Genomic DNA, 16,249 nt, shown 5'->3' on the forward strand with positions numbered 1-16,249 from the left:
CCTTCTTTGACTCTGAGTCATGGGCACTGAATTCCCTGCCCTCAGCTCTGGTGACCAGGCTGGGAAGAGGCACTGAAGCCCCTACGTCCTCTCAATGTCCTCTTTCTGCTGCCCCAGTGCCCTCACCTGGCTACTCTAGTATTTCATTCACAGAAACTCTGGAGCACAAGAGAGATATGGCTGACAGGTTCTGGTCCTTTGAGGCTCCAACATTAGATATGATACCATCAACACTGACATACAGTTGACCAGCTGTGATAGGGTCATTCTTGAACCCCTGATAGGCTGAAATGGGGGGAAAAAAGAGAAACTACCCGGCTCAACCGCACAACTCCTCTAGCAGCATTCCTGCTAAAGCAGAACAAACCCTCAGAGACACAAATCTTAGATGCCACTGATCACACCTAGATTTCGGTGAATACACAACACATCTGAGCTTGGGTGGCGGCAGCTTTCAGGTTCAGTTTTGGGATCTGCCATTCCACCCTTTCCTAATAATGCATTTCTCTCTCCTTATTAAGTCAGATGGAAGGAAAAATGTGCAGGGGGAATATACTGGGCGTATCATGCATATTATCATGTATCACAAGATATAACAGAAACCAAAAGGCAAGGTTTGTTTTCATCGAAATAGTCTTAGCTCAATTTCTTCTCATAATTTTTCTTGCTTTTGTTATAGTTTCCCTTCAGACTGGCAAAGATTCAGGCAGGGTCCCCTAATGGTAAAATTTAGAATTAAAAAAATATTTATTGATAATGTCTCTTTAAAAAATGTTTGGTAACCCCAACTAATCCTCCAAAATGCAGACTGTAAACATAACAACAGCAAAGGAGTAACAATTGAGTGTGAGTCAGCAGACTATGCACAGATGACAGACCGAGCAAGAGTGCAGGAGGGAGCAACAGAGAATGAAAGACAGGTACACAGTGTGCTACAGAAAGTGACAATTTGAGTGAATAAGTCATCACTTTGGGACCACAGCGATTTCAATGCAACCATTTAGGAAACCTCTGGGCCAAATACTAAAACACAGGAGGAGGAATGGACAAGCCTTCTTTGTGAGCATGCTCAGCATGTTGGCATGGGAACAAGGAAGCACAGAAGCTCTGTAGTCATCTTACAATGGATGGCTACCATTTACAGGATGCAAAGAAATCTTCTCTCTGGTCCCTGGATACAACATGTATTGTTTTTCTATGCTTTCCTTGACCCTGGAGGACTGCAGCTGCTGTTCCAAAATTGCCAAAGAAACCCCTTAACAAAATAAAGAAACCACAGTAGCGGTAACACTGGGTTTGCTGGAATGCCCCCTTCCGTCTACCTTGCTTCTGATTTTCTTCTGGGCACATCCAACAGGAATGGTTAAGTTTTACCAATCCACATGATAAAGCCAGCACAAACCCAATCCCCTGGTCACAGAGACAGAGTGGGTGGGGGTGAGAGCCGGTATGCGTATGTATGTGTGGCTCTGGGGATCTGGACGCTGCCCTCACTTTGTAACCTTTGCCCGCAACACTGGGGTCGCTTCCAATGGAGATCCATGGTAACTCTAGAAGTGTCATTAAATACTCAGTTCACCGAGGTTGACCACCTCCATGGTCATAGGATGATGCAGCATCTGCAGAAGCGCTGTCTGCTGCCCCCTACTGATGGGGGTGGAGTGACAGGTGCGAAGTAGGCGTGGACTTTAATATTGGGTAAATGGGTCTGAAACAAGACAGAAACATGACTAAGAGAGAGGGCTTAAACAGAAAGAGCAATGTTGCTTTTCAGAAACACCACTGAGGGACTGAGTGTACATGAGGGCAGGGCAGAGGCTGAGCACAGACGGGATGTTGAGAGACCTGGGTTCTACTTTGTACCATCCCACGTTATTCTAAAAGACCAAGAAAGCTCACCTAACTTTAGTAACTGCTTCCAGGATAATAAAACTGGGGAAAAAATTCATGCTAATCTCTTAACCTGTCCCAAAGGGGTTCTCAGAGCTGGAAGAAATTATATAAGCTTAAAAACTTAATTTTTTCCAAGCCATTATGGACAATGTTTCTTCTGATATTTAAAAAAAACCTCATTATCCTCTTTTAACAACGTTTCTAATTTTTACTACATAGTTTCTAAATTCCTACTATGCTCAAGGCACTGTGCTAGTTACGTAAAAGGGCTGCAAAGATGGTCAAGATGGAGATCCTGAACGGTGGGAAGTGAGACTTCTTTGTAGTGCGGATTTGCATTGCCTGTGTGCTTGGTTGGCCAAAAAGGGTGTATGCGTTTTTTTCCTGAATATATTAGGGGACCTATAGTCTAGACATGCACATAAATAGCTACATTAGAGTGTCAAAGTGCTAAGTGACTCTTGAGGATTCGGAGGTGGAAGAGACTCCTGACAGCCAGGCAGGTCCAAAAACCCTAATGTACGTAGGCCATAGAAGACGCTCTGGTTGACCTGTGGCTCTCCTGTTCTTTTGGTGTTGAAGAGATATGGGTACAAGGCCTCCCCACTGCAGTTATGTTCTCAGTCCTCTAGGTCTGAAGGGAGAGGTGGCACTGAGGTCAACTGGAACTCAAGATGAAGTGGGCTGCTCCTTTATGCACTCAGATGCCATAAGGCCAACGTGGATATTTTTAAAGGTTGACTGTAAGGGCCAAATGAACACAGTGCCTTTCCCACAACAGGTGTCAAGCAGATGTTCCAATAAATGTCTGTTGAGTTGAATAATCCAACATATAGATTCATCCAGTCTTTTATAAGCTCCTTGCTGGCAATCTGTCTTTTAGTCATTTGGCTATACATGGGTCTCTCTATTATGAGGATGGGGCAAAAGGACAAGGTAAAAAACTACGTGATCCATTTGTTGCCTTAAAAAAATATGAACCCCAGCAAAACAGTCTGATATGAAGGGAAATACAAATTAAAATTTTAAATCCCATTTAACTAAATATTTTCTTTATGTTACTCCTTTTTTTCCTTTAGAACCAAAATCTGGCATGTGCTTTTTTGACTCTGGGCATGTTATTAGAGAGACTCTGCTGGGAGGAGATCTACTTTTCGTCCCTTCAGTGGGTATTTTCCTACCAAATATCTGGAACAAAAGGTAAGAACTATCTACCCTTAGGTTTGCTCTCCATCTTTTTTTCTCTTTGCTGAATGTCCACATAAATATAAATAATCACAGGAATCTAAATCTAAAAAAAAGGAAATGGAGGGAAAAAATAAAGAAAGAGGGAAAGGGTGCTGAGAACACTAGAGCCAGAGGGTGATGCCATCATCTTTACCCTGAGTCTCTTGATTCCAGCCCGTGTGATTTGCTGGCAGTCATAGAGTTCTATCCGCTCAAGGCTGTGACAGCTCTTCAAGTGCTCCAGGGATGCATCTGTAATTAGGGGGCAGTTGTCCAGTTCAATCACCTCCAGCTGGTCATGGGCGCAGGCCCCGTTCCCCAGGTGACGAATTCCATCGTCTGTGATCAGCTCACAGTGAGACAGACTCTGTAGCCAAACAGAGCAAGGAAGGACACTGAAATATTTAATGGCATTCTTCTACCCAGAGGCCTGTGTGCAACCAAAAAGAAGACTTTTCTGGTTTGAGTCTGAAGTATATGGAGCCATCACTGGAGCCATGTGGTGAAATAAAGAACACATACTAGAGTTGCTGGGGTTCTGCTTTTGACAATCAATGATCATTTCTCTGTGTGATTCTAAATATATTTTGTGAATTCCTATAATGACTGTGAAATAGTTGATAAACAAAGAATCTCCCCCCACGTTCTCCACACACAAATTATTGATACTTTTCTTCTCTACAGGGATAAGTGGGGCTCAAGCTTTTCCTGTAAAAAATTTTCTGGAATTTGGACTACATGTTGAATACCTGGTGCAGGGGCATGCCCAAATAGTTAATTAACCTAAGATGACTCTTACAGCTGTAAGATGTGGTCACCTCTTCACTTTACGAGTTTTCCTTAAATCCCTGGTTCCTCCATGCGAAACTCAGAACCCTCGACCGAAACATAGTTTAATGTGCCACAAAACACCAAAAATAAGCCTAGGTACAGAATAGTCAACCAGAATGCTTTCCCACAGTGTTACTGGAAGCAGTAGCAGAGAACGACCCCTAGTAAAGCCTTGATTGGTTCTATTTTATAGGAACACTTGGTCCCAATGTGAAGCAAACCGTATTTCAGGCCATCTCATCTCCTGGATCTCTGGAAATTTAAGCACTGTTCAGGCTGGAGTCTAATTCATGTGGGAGCGAGAACTCATACTCTCCATGTCAGTTTTCAAGCTCCAAGCATTGATACAGAAAATGTTTAACTTTTCCAGTTTCTATCTCAGTTTCTCCCTTCACGCAGGTCCTCCCTTGGTCCTCTGTAAGTTGACAATTTGGAGAAATATGCTTTCCCCAAATGGTAGCCAGGCGCCAAGATGAAAGTAAGAGCTGGGTTTTGATTAAATCCAATAGATACATAAAACTTCTACAGTCAAACTCACCAATACTTGAAGTCGAGGACAGTGTATAGAAAGTTGGATTAATGTGCTATCTGTTATCTGAAAGAAACATATAAGTTTATTTTAGGTATAATTCCAAAAAACTCATAGGTCATACCTCATTCTTGACTACACTAGTATTTTAGACTGATATCCTGATATAGATCATCAAATAACAGAATCGTAAGGTTGAAATCCCATCAGCTACCAGAACCTGTTCTTCTTCTTCTTTTTTTTAAAAATAAATTTATTTATTTCATCTATTTTATTTTGGGCTGCATTGGGTCTTCGTTGCTGCATGCGGGCTTTCTCTAGTTGCCGCGAACGGGGGCTACTCTTCATTGCAGTGCACAGGCTTCTCATTGCGGTGGCTTCTCTTGTTGTGGAGCACGGGCTCTAGGTGCACGGGGCTTCAGTAGTTGTGGCTCATGGGCTCCAGAGCACAGGCTCAGCAGTTGTGGTGCATGGGCTTAGCTGCTCCACAGCATGTGGTATCTTCCCGGACCAGGGCTCGAACCCGTGTCCCCTGCATTGGCAGGCAAATTCTTAACCACTGCGCCACCAGGGAAGCCCCAGAACCTGTTCTTTGAGAACCTATCCAGGCTGGGCTTAAACTCATCTAGTCATCTTTGAACAGGTCTGTCGAAAATTGTTTGTTTTTGAAACAAATGAAAATGTGTTCCCTCATAACTTCCACTCACTGGACTTTGTTTGACCTCCTTAAAACCATCACAGAAGTGAATCAGAAGACACTGCCCCATGAAAAAAATTAATGTAGGAACATCCTCAAATTTTTAGATATCTGGCCCATATTTTTATAAGCCATGTCATAACTCAGGATTGATAACTGGCATGTCAGTTATTTTCCCTAAGGGTGGCAGAAAGAGGCTGCTGCTGGGTTAACTATGAACATTCAGTAAGGAAGAACTCCTGAAGGAAGAACAGTCTTTTATAGTTATCTTAGGATGGAGAGTAAATCAGCATTTCTTTTCAAATTTCTCTCCAATTCTGAGATTGTTGTTATAAGACACATAATTTCACAGGGGCTAAGAAATGGCAGGGGTGGGGGACTGGAGTGGGCAGGCGTGTGCACATCACTCAGAAGGACTAACCCTGGAAAGGACACACAGGACATTTAGGCATGTGCAAGAAACAGATGGATGTGAATAACTTTTACTTTAATAAGAACTAATAGGGACTAAGTAGTGTCCGGATAACAAGTAATTTAGAAAAATTGGCGTCTACAGTTATTGAAGTATCTTCTCTTCTTTATATTTACCATTAAAAAAAATCACTGTTCTATCTTCTTTTTAGGAGTCCCTCTTTAAAATTTCTCCCCAGCCAACTAATAAGCTGAAAGCTCTTAAAATGGGTAATAAAAAAAACTGTTGATAAGAAGCTAAGTCTGCCTGCCTGAAGGGCAGGGCTCCATACAGAGGTGGGTCTCCAGGGTTAACGATGTAAGGGGCGCAGTTGGGTCTCCAGGGTTAATGATGTAAGGGGTGCAGAGTCCAGTTAAGCTAAGAAGGGGCAGTGATATCTATCACTGTGCTGGGCCTTTCATTATTTATTAGCATCATAACCCTGTAGGTCTAAGGAAATATCTTAGTATCTTTTTTTTTTTTTTTTTTTTTTGTGGTACGCAGGCCTCTCACTGTTGTGGCCTCTCCCGTTGTGGAGCACAGGCTCCCGACACGCAGGCTCGGCGGCCATGGCTCAAGGGCCCAGCCGCTCCGTGGCATGTGGGATCCTCCCGGACCAGGGCTCGAACCCGCGTCCCCTGCATCGGCAGGCGGACTCTCAACCACTGCGCCACCAGGGAAGCCCCTATCTTAGTATCTTTATGGTCTAAATGCCTGAGTCTTCTTTTTTTCCAATGGCAACCTTATTGATGGCATGTATTTTCCTAGTTCCTTAGCGAAACTACCATGAGCACCTCTGCCGGCACGCCCGGAGGACGCCTCAGTAAATGGAGAGCCGGCACTGCTGCAGACTCCGCACTGTACTAGGGCAGGGAAGTGAACATTCTGATGTGCATGTATTGTGTAAGTTTCTATCATACTATATTTCTGAGTAAAAATCCACAGCCTTACCTGAACACACTCTTCCAGGTCCATCTTTTCAAGCTCATGGCAATTCTATAAGATACAAACCCAAACATTACAGTACAAACATTTAAAATTGGGAAAAAATTAAGGTCAGAAAACTAAGAAGTAGTATTAAATAGACTGATGAAATCTTAAGAGCTTCAGTGTTGGTGTCATTCTTATATCACTTCCTGCCTTATTCCATTAATTACACATTGTTTTAAAAAATTTATTTTTATTTACTTATTTTTGGCTGCATTGGGTCTTCGTTGTTGTGTGCGGGCTTTCTCTAGTTATGGTGAGCGGGGGTTGCTCAGCAGTTGTGGCGCAGGACCTTAGCTGCTCCACAGCATGTGGGATATTCCCGGGCCAGGGCTCGAACCCACGTCCCCCGCATTGGCAGGCAGATTCTTAACCACTGCGCCACCAGGGAAGTCCCTAATTACACACTTTTAAAAGGCCTTTATCACCGTGAAATTTCTCGATTATTCCACACTTAAAGTATCTAACATCTTAAAAGTCCAAGGGAATAAATTTCCTGAACATTGATACTGAACTAATACAGAGATCCTTTCAACCAAAAATAATTTAATGAAAATGATTTCTTTGTATTTGTATCAAGGGAATTTGTATGTCCTCATCTAGTTATGCCATGGGCTGCCCCCCCACCCCATTAGAATTCCACTGACCTGCCTGAAAGCAAATGCCCTTCCCATGTTCCATTACACTGGTCAAAGATGGTATAATTTTAAATACTATTATTATACAGTGATTTACAAACCACTCCATGTATTAAAATCTTGTGGAGAATACAGAAAATCTCTTAAAACCTCTCCATTTAAATCAGGCTTATATATTTCTTTCAACATTACTCTCATCCACCAGTTGCATACCAAATAACCAAATAAGCTTCTTTCAAAAGCACTAGGAAATTCCCACTTAGTTTAACTTATAATCTTACGAAGAGGCGGAAAATCAAGTCTCACGAAAGAATGTCATGGTCTCCAATGCACGTCTGCCTTTCCAGAGCAGCTGCCTGTAGCTGCAGCCCAAGGACGCTCAGGAACACCAGCCACAGAGACGTCCCCCCACATCCTACACCCTCAATTCTGCTGCCATTCCACATTTCCCTCATTGCTCATTCTTCTGAAATAAAAAAAAAAGACCCTGAACAAAACCTACAGAACCTGAAGAAAACACTTACCCTGGCCAGAGTGGTAAAGCCTACATCTGTTAGTTGAGAACACCTTGCCACTTCTAATATTCTGTTAAAAAAAGACAAAGTGAAAGTCAACCCATTGGTCCCTGAAAACTGGGTTTATTAAAACAGCAAGAATTTAAGAAAACAACCTCTTATTCCCTAAGGACTATATAACCCGGAGTTACATTCACAGCTAAGCAAGTCTGTATACAGATCTTGCTATTCATTTTCATGGAGTCTTCATAAAGTGGTCCTGTAAATACCACATTTTAGGGTGATGCAATCAGAAGAATATAATAGAAGCTTGTAGTTAATGCCAAAATGAGAAACGCATTTAAAAGCCTTCTTGATGGCATACTGCTTACCCCCAGAGGGCAGCCTGCTCCTAGAAAACAAAGGAGATGGAGATAAACACTCTGTCTCAGTTAATCTGTTGCTGAAGTAAATTATTCTCTTTCCCTATTTTACATGTAGGCTCACTAAGATTTAAATAGCTTTTCAAAATACTATGAAGGGACTGGTTAATCATAGGCCTGTCCCAAACACGAAATTCCATACTTATGAAAAAATACCCTTCAGCTTCCTGCCTCCTCCCACAGGCTCCCTGGGAGGCCCAGTGGAGAGGGCAGCTGAGCCCCTATCAGGAACTGCTGAACACCACCCTAAATACCAACCACAGGGCTGGGGAATCAAAAATAGTAGCTCTTCTTTGTGAAAAGTCTGGTGGTGTCTGCACGACAGTACCAAAGAACATTGTATGTTTGCTTACAAATTACTACAGAAGTTGAAAAAAAAATAAAGCTAAAGTATAAGGAATCATTATCAACTGACAATCAATTAAAATACTGTATCTAATGGGGAAGTATGACCTGACTGAACCCAACTTTTAAGGATCACATTTGAGAGCCTTTCTTTTCTAACAATAAAATAAACCATGAAGGAGAATGGAGCTGAACATCCCTGTCTTTAAAACAGAAAAAGGTACTATGTAATATTTTTGAGAGAGAAGACTGGCTACCTCCTCAGCTCCTGGAGAGTATTCTACTCTAGGCTTCCGAGATTACGAAGGCCCATGGCCAGGTGATTACAAAAAAGTTTTAAGAAAGTTTTTATTGGTTTACAATGATTCTTATGTGTAAGACAAGTGGTTTCATAGGTTCTGGAGCTGCACTGCCTGAGACTGAACACTTGCTCCTGCACTTACTAACTGTGAGACCTTGAACGGGTTACTCGACCTGTGCTTCGGTTTTCTCACCTATAATCCAGAGATAATAACAGTGCTTATATGGTGTTATGATGATTAAATGAATTAATATTTGTAAATAATTTAAAACAGTGGCTGATGTTCAATAGATCATACGTACAATATAAGTTTTGTTTTAAAGAACAAACACGTTATATGGGGATTATCCCTATTTATTACAAAATAGTGTGTTGTGTGCTCTTACAAAATCAATATGGGCTTGGTACCATGTGCATGCTAACACAGCATTCTTAGTAAATATTCAGCCAATCCTGTATTTAGGTAGAGATGAGGAGCCATAGAGAAATAAAGCTTGCTTTAAAAGACCATCTGCACAAAGGAGGAGCTGTTTTTTCTCTTCAAATACTCCCTGCTATGTACCTGGCATCATTACCACAATAGAAATGATCACAGGGTGGGCTTCTAAAAACTTTCTTCAGAAAGGAATTATATGAAAGCATTAATAAGAGAAAATGTCTTCATTTCTTTTCTCAAGTAATGTGATAAAATGTTGCTACTTGTCTAGTAGGGACAGCCAAGAAGCAGAAAATGAGGACTACTATCCCCTTGGTTCAGGCCAATTACATGTAATCAAATGAGGTACAAAGCAGGTAGGTGCGCATCTGAAAGGGTAGTAGTGGCCTTGTAGTGCCTACCTTAAAAAATTCAAGGTTCCAAGGAATAAATATGAGTGAAGGAGGCCACTGCTCCTTTCCCCTGATTTTTTGAGATAAACAAGAAATGTTTACCTAAGCCGTGGGCAGTTCTGGCCTAAAGCGTTCAGGATGGCGTCTGTGATGTTGGAGCAGCCAGAAGCACAGAGGGACTGTAACTTATGACACCCTCTGCATATGGTAATGAGACCTTCATCTGTGATTTGCTAAAAAAAAAAACAAGAGGGAAAAACCCACAGTTATTAGTAACTTGGCAGAAGATAAAGAGAGAAGAAAGTTACCTCTGTGAAATAAGTGCCAAAAAGAAATAAAAGCAGATTTGATATTAACCATGTAGCAGACCTAAAAGAAAATGAATACACTTTGTTTCTTCCTTCCAGTTCCTTTTGATTTACTTTTCAAGAGAATCTGTGCTCATTTCTGGTGCAAAGGGAAGAAGCTATAACAGGGTTCTTCTAACCTAATGGGACTGACAGAACTGGGAACAGATGGGGTGCATCATGGTGTAGGTTCAATTAAATGATTTTAAAACCTAGAAAAGCAGATAAAAACAGCAGTATTTTAATAGTATAAATGCATTTACAAGTTCAAAATTGATACTGATATTAAGTTACTTTAAAAAAATGAAACAACCTGTGGATCATAGCTGTAATCTCATATCAACCATAAATCCATTTATTTCTAAATTTTAGTTTTATAATATAAAGATTATCCTACATGGAAACAACCTAAATGTCCATCGACAGACGAATGGATAAAGAAGATGTGGCACATATATACAATGGAATATTACTCAGCGATAAAAAGGAACAAAATTGAGTTATTTGTAGTGAGGTGGATGGACCTAGAGTGTGTCATACAGAATGAAGTAAGTCAGAAAGAGAAAAATAAATACTGTATGCTAACGCATATATATGGAATCTAGAAAATTGGTACTGATGAGCCTAGTGGTAGGGCAGGAATAAAGATGCAGATGTTGAGAATGGACTTGAGGACACAGTGGGGGAAGGGGAGGCTGGGACATAGTGAGAGAGCGGCATGGACATATATACACTACCAAACGTAAAGTAGATAGCTAGTGGGAAGCAGCCGCATAGCACAGGGAGATCAGCTCGGTGCTTTATGACCCCCTAGAGGGGTGGGATAGGGAGGGTGGGAGGGAGGCTCAAGAGAGAGGGTATATGGGGATATATATATACGGACAGCTGATTCACTTTGTTGTACAGCAGAAACTAACACAACATTGTAAAGCAATTATATTCCAATAAAGATGTATAAAAAAAAAGACTATCTTAATTTAATGGAGATAAATAGTTGTATCCAACTCAAATATAATTTTGTATGTTTTAAATTATTATTTTAAATTATTTTAAAATGAAAAAACACAAAAGATGTTACATTAAAAAAAGATGTCATATATAAACATCTTAACGTGTTGGATATGATCAGCATTTTAATTTGTCCTGATAGATTTGCTAATTTTGTGTAAGCCTCAGAATAAGGCTCTCCTGTCACTTCTGTTTAATCAAACAGTATTCTTAGGTTGCAAGGACAACTGAAGAAAAAATCAAACTTTAAATATTCACTGCTTAAATCAGTATGTTCTCAGTATTATAGAACTGAAACAACATACAGATGAAAAATGGATGCTAAGGCAGATACAAGATCTGTCATGAGAATAAATTGATGAGGCATGTAAACATGTAGAAGTACCTTAAAGTGCCACACAAATGTGACGTACAGTTATTACTAAACAAGGATAACTGAAAGAAATGTAAATAAAGAGAGAAGCAGCAATCCATAAACGTGCATATTTAGCAGGCCAATGGAGTTTGTGTCACACATTATCAACAAAATACTGGGAGGGCTGTGCTGCCTTTTCTTTCTTAATGTTTTGAAGTCTATAAGGGATTACTGAGGAAGAAAGTCATATTACCAATAGTTTAAATTGCTAAAAGAGCAAAATCTACTAAACTTTTATGTTTTCAAATTAGTCAAGAAAAAGAGACGGCATTAAGTGTGTACTTTGGTCACTTCAATAGTTTTGGGCAGAAACTTCAAGAAGTGTCATGAATGCTGAGAATCATTTCATCACTTTGTACAGAATGACAGAAGGAATGACTCATGCCCTATGGTCTGGGTGAAGGTAAACAGTAAAATAAACATATGACAGAGCTGGTTCTTCATGCTTATCAATTGGTTTCTGTCTGCTGGAAGGATAAAGGAAATAAAACTAAAATGGCAAACAGTAGGTATGGTATATATGTATTTATATGTATGTGTGTGTGTACGTACATAACATATACACACATACACAGAGTGCACATGTGTATATTTATGTATGTATATAAATAAAATCTGAAGATGTGCAAGAACAGTTTTTTCTTGTCACTGTAAGATGATGGTTTCGTGTTTACAATAGCTGTGTAAGATCTTTCTTTCAGGCCAAATATTTGTTTCATAAATGAAAGTAGGCAAATTCTGGTAGTTAGCAACTATGGAAATCAAAATATCATTCCTTTAACTCAGTCTCTAGGAGCCTCTGAAACAGATCGCTATCAGCACCATCCCTTAAGGGCTGGGAGGGCAGGGTGTTTATTTATTATTATTTTATTTATTTATTTATTTATTGCAGTACGCGGGCCTCTCGCTGTTGTGGCCTCTCCCGTTGCGGAGCACAGGCTCCGGATGCACAGGCTCAGGGGCCATGGCTCACGGGCCCAGCCGCTCCGCGGCATGTGGGATCTTCCCGGACCGGGGCACGAATCCGTGTCCCCTGCATCAGCAGGCGGACTCTCAACCACTGCGCCACCAGGGAAGCCCCAGGGTGTTTAAATTGTACAAAACGTGGCCCTATATGTGTCACCTTTAAACTAAACAACCACTATGCTCTAAAGTTTCAGGTGACCAAACAAGAAGGGGAGAGTATTATACACAGAAGGCTTAGCAAAAACAAAGAAAACCCTCACCAACTTTTTTCATTGCTATGAGAGGCTCTCACTCCAAGGCAACACACATATGCAATTTTCAAGGCAAGAGGGAAAAGCTAAAGGTGTATTGTCAATGTTCTAGGATCCTGAATAGTTTCAGCAAATTCTCTGAGCAAAATTCAGGGGGTTTGGGATAGACACAAAAAAAGCTGATAGTCTAAACAAGCCAAATGTGAACTACAAATACTACTTGAAAATAATTTAAAGGGTACATTTTGCTTGTCATCTGCTTATATCAGTGATTCCCAATAGTCATTACTCCCTGATAGATGTTAGTCAGTGTGACTGCAATTAATTTACCAAAAATATTTTAAATGCCGAAGTCTGTGAAAAATTTACTTCTAAAAAGTAGAGTTTTCTTAAGTAGAAGAGAAAGGGGTGGAGCTACAGTTTAGCTTATTTGGAATTCTGTATAAGCTACCCTCTATCTCATCTATGTCAAAGCCCCTAGGGGCGAGTACTGTTGAGCATTTAAAAAGTCATCTATGATTACTGCGTCCCCAGGGTTGAAGTAGACAAACTACTGGTCTTTATGACTGAAACTCTTACAATAATATTATTGAAATGAATTACTAATACAGAAGAGTTATGGGAAGGACTGCTTACTAAGCAAGTCTGCAAGTTCAGAGTCACCAGTTCAGGACAGTGTGCACCTATGTACTTGAGAGCTTCATCTTCTAGCTAGAAAGATTAAAAAGAGAGAAGAAATTATAACTGACATTGTTTAAAATATTAAAACCTTAAATCTTAAAGATTTAAGAGTGTACACATTCATCAACACATTCTAAATATAGCCAACCAACTTTCAAAGGAACAAATGAACCAGAAACAATGAACAATGATCATATAAACGTGTAATTCAAATAATTAGTACAGTTATCAGTATTTGTTATCAGTTCTGACCACGTCAAATTCATATTATCACCAAATCAAGGGAAAGATAAAATAAACATTGCCTAATGTTTATGGATTTTTCTTCTGATTAATTAAAGATGCCTTGCAGCATTTTGCTGAGGGATTTTGAAACTAAAATAACCTTCACATTGCTACGCTCCCTGTAAAGTTTCTTAACAACAAACTTTTGGGAACAGGAGCTGAGAAAGAAATCTGTAGTTTATCTGCTGCTGGAAGATCAGTGCTATGCATACAGTGCGGAGAACAGATGGCAAGTCATTGACTATAATGATGCATCCCAATCAATATTTTTCAGGATTCCATAAATAACCAGGAGCTCAAGTTGTTGTTTTAAGGCGGTCATACTTTCAAAGCTCTGTTTCAAACCGTGGGACTCCTCCCTTCATGGTGAAAGAATGAGGGCATTTTTTAATAGAATACAAGGCATGGTTTTAGCAACCATTAATAAAATAAGGTAATAAGAGCCTAGCCCTACTCTGTCAGTCACTTCTAAACCCACTCTTGATCATTTCCTTCCAGGTGTTGTTACCATATCAACTCCTTTTTTTTCCCCACTGTAAAACACTGAGATATTAAAAATTTTAATGACAAAATATGTTGGATTTGTGATGTGACTGGCAGGAAATAAGCATCAACACTGTAAAATGTAGGTTGCTGTATACTTGGCACATTTAAGAAAAGCTCTTGGTAGTTAAACAACTAGTGGAAACTGCCAAGACTGCCTTCCTTGCCTATCCAGTTCAAGGTCTCAGGCAGTGACAACGTGACAAGTTGTCTTTTCAGATTAAACTACATGAAACCCTTCTTGCCTGCGGCACCTGCTCCGTATTACGCTTTTGTCTTCCCGTCTTGCCTCCCCTCAAAAATTTATCTTTGGTCAGGCAGGTGTTAATTCTTCTATTTTTTCACTCTAGGGAAAACCCTTTATAACTTTTGGTAAGCATGGGTCTTTGGTCAGTAATACACAACTACTACGTATCTCTCAAGCCAACATCTTGGGCTGCCCACCAAGTTCATGGTGCCTCTATCATTCACAAGTAAGACAGGGAGTATTACCTGTGTGCAGCCTTTTAAGAATAAGGCTTTAAGACCTCCACAGCCTCTCACTAGTGCTTGGATACCATCCTTGGTTACTTGGTCACACCAGGAAATGTTTAATTGCTCCAACAGTGGACATCCCTCACTTAGGATAAAACAAAATGAAACAAACATATGACTAAATCCAATTCCAAAGGCACCAAAGTCTCATTTTATTGGCCATCTAGTTGGGGACATATTTACTTAATGTAGGTTTAGAATACAGGCAATTCTGTAACAAAAGGTGCATTTATCAACCTAGGAGGGCTAGCTCAAATCCACCTTAACTAACAAGCTCAAGCACAATGCTGTTTTTCAGATACATTAGATTTTTATGGAGGTTTATACTTTTCAAAGTATATTCTTTTTGCACTTATCACAGATTTAACGGTCTCTATATAGGAAATGGAAATTAAGCGACTTGTTCAAGTTAACAGAGTAATTAATGAAGAGTCAGATTCAAACTCAAATTCTCTATCAAATAATTCAAGTACTTATCAAAGTAAGAATGAGGCCGTTTAAACTTTTATTTAAAAAATTACAAAGGATCTGTAAATTCTCTCTCTTGGGAAGTATCTAGGGTATAGTTTCCACAGGCTGAATTTAGGATATATTGTATTATTAGATCTCTGCCTTCTATCAAACACTAGCTTCATCTTTGATCTTTGATTTCACATTTAAACTATGGAAGAATCCCAAGCTCTATGGCATTCTTTGGAAAATACTGCTTTAATTGTTTTATAAAATAAAGCCAGGGGATCTTGGTTCAAGTTCATTCTTCAACATTAATAGTGTGACTTCAGGCAAGTCACTTAGGGAAGCCTGACAGAACCTCTCTTAAACCAAGATTAGCAGTAGCCCTTTTATGTTCTCCCCAAACTAATGCACTCACTTCTACCATAGCACTTATCCCGCTGTAATATGACAACACAATTTAGTTTTTTTTTTCTTCTACGAGACTCTGAGCAACTTAAGGGCAGCAATAGTGTCTTATTCAGTTACCTCCCATGGTTGAATCACAGTACCCGGCATTCAAAAATGTTTTAGATTTTCTTATCTGTAGAGTGTCGGTCCTATCTACCTCACAAGATTTCAAAATAAATGAGATCATTTATGTGAATTACTTATGAACTATAAATGCTGCTCTGCTATCTTATTTATTATCCTCCACCAGCCTTAGATACATGTGTTCAGTGCTCATAAGGAAGGTATAGGAGACACATTTTCAGATTACTTACACTCTACTTAACTAAACTTACATTTCGTCTTTTAATGGCTTAATTCTTACTATTCATAAATGTAACTAATACATGGCACCATGATCTTTTATAAAAGGCTGATAAAAAAGTAAAAGTACAAAGACATTGGGCATTTCACCCTCCTTTTAAGATATATCTTTTTGTAATGTACTTTTAAAAAATACAGTAACATTAAAACAATGATTAACTTACTGAGCACTTACTATATATACAGAATCCTGCTAAGCACTTCATTCATGTACAAACTGTACTATTCTGTTCAGAAATCCTAGTTACCTCTATCATTTCACCTGAATGTGTCCTGTAATTTGGGCAAG

General features: G+C 39.7%; 1 protein-coding gene across 1 annotated transcript in view; it reads right to left on the reverse strand.

Moving 5' to 3' along the window:
- Nucleotides 1-887: 887 nt before the first annotated feature.
- Nucleotides 888-16,249, reverse strand: part of FBXL20 (F-box and leucine rich repeat protein 20) — a 96,087-nt gene continuing 80,725 nt past the window's right edge. The window contains 8 exon segments of the mRNA XM_082602898.1: nucleotides 888-1,708; nucleotides 3,275-3,487; nucleotides 4,490-4,546; nucleotides 6,580-6,624; nucleotides 7,778-7,838; nucleotides 9,767-9,897; nucleotides 13,288-13,362; nucleotides 14,653-14,779. Coding sequence (XP_082459024.1) covers nucleotides 1,601-1,708; nucleotides 3,275-3,487; nucleotides 4,490-4,546; nucleotides 6,580-6,624; nucleotides 7,778-7,838; nucleotides 9,767-9,897; nucleotides 13,288-13,362; nucleotides 14,653-14,779 — 817 coding nt within the window. The 3' untranslated portion in view covers nucleotides 888-1,600.

This window comes from Mesoplodon mirus (genome assembly GCF_964341445.2).
Source record: "Mesoplodon mirus genome assembly, chromosome: 18".
Lineage (NCBI taxonomy): Eukaryota > Metazoa > Chordata > Mammalia > Artiodactyla > Ziphiidae > Mesoplodon > Mesoplodon mirus.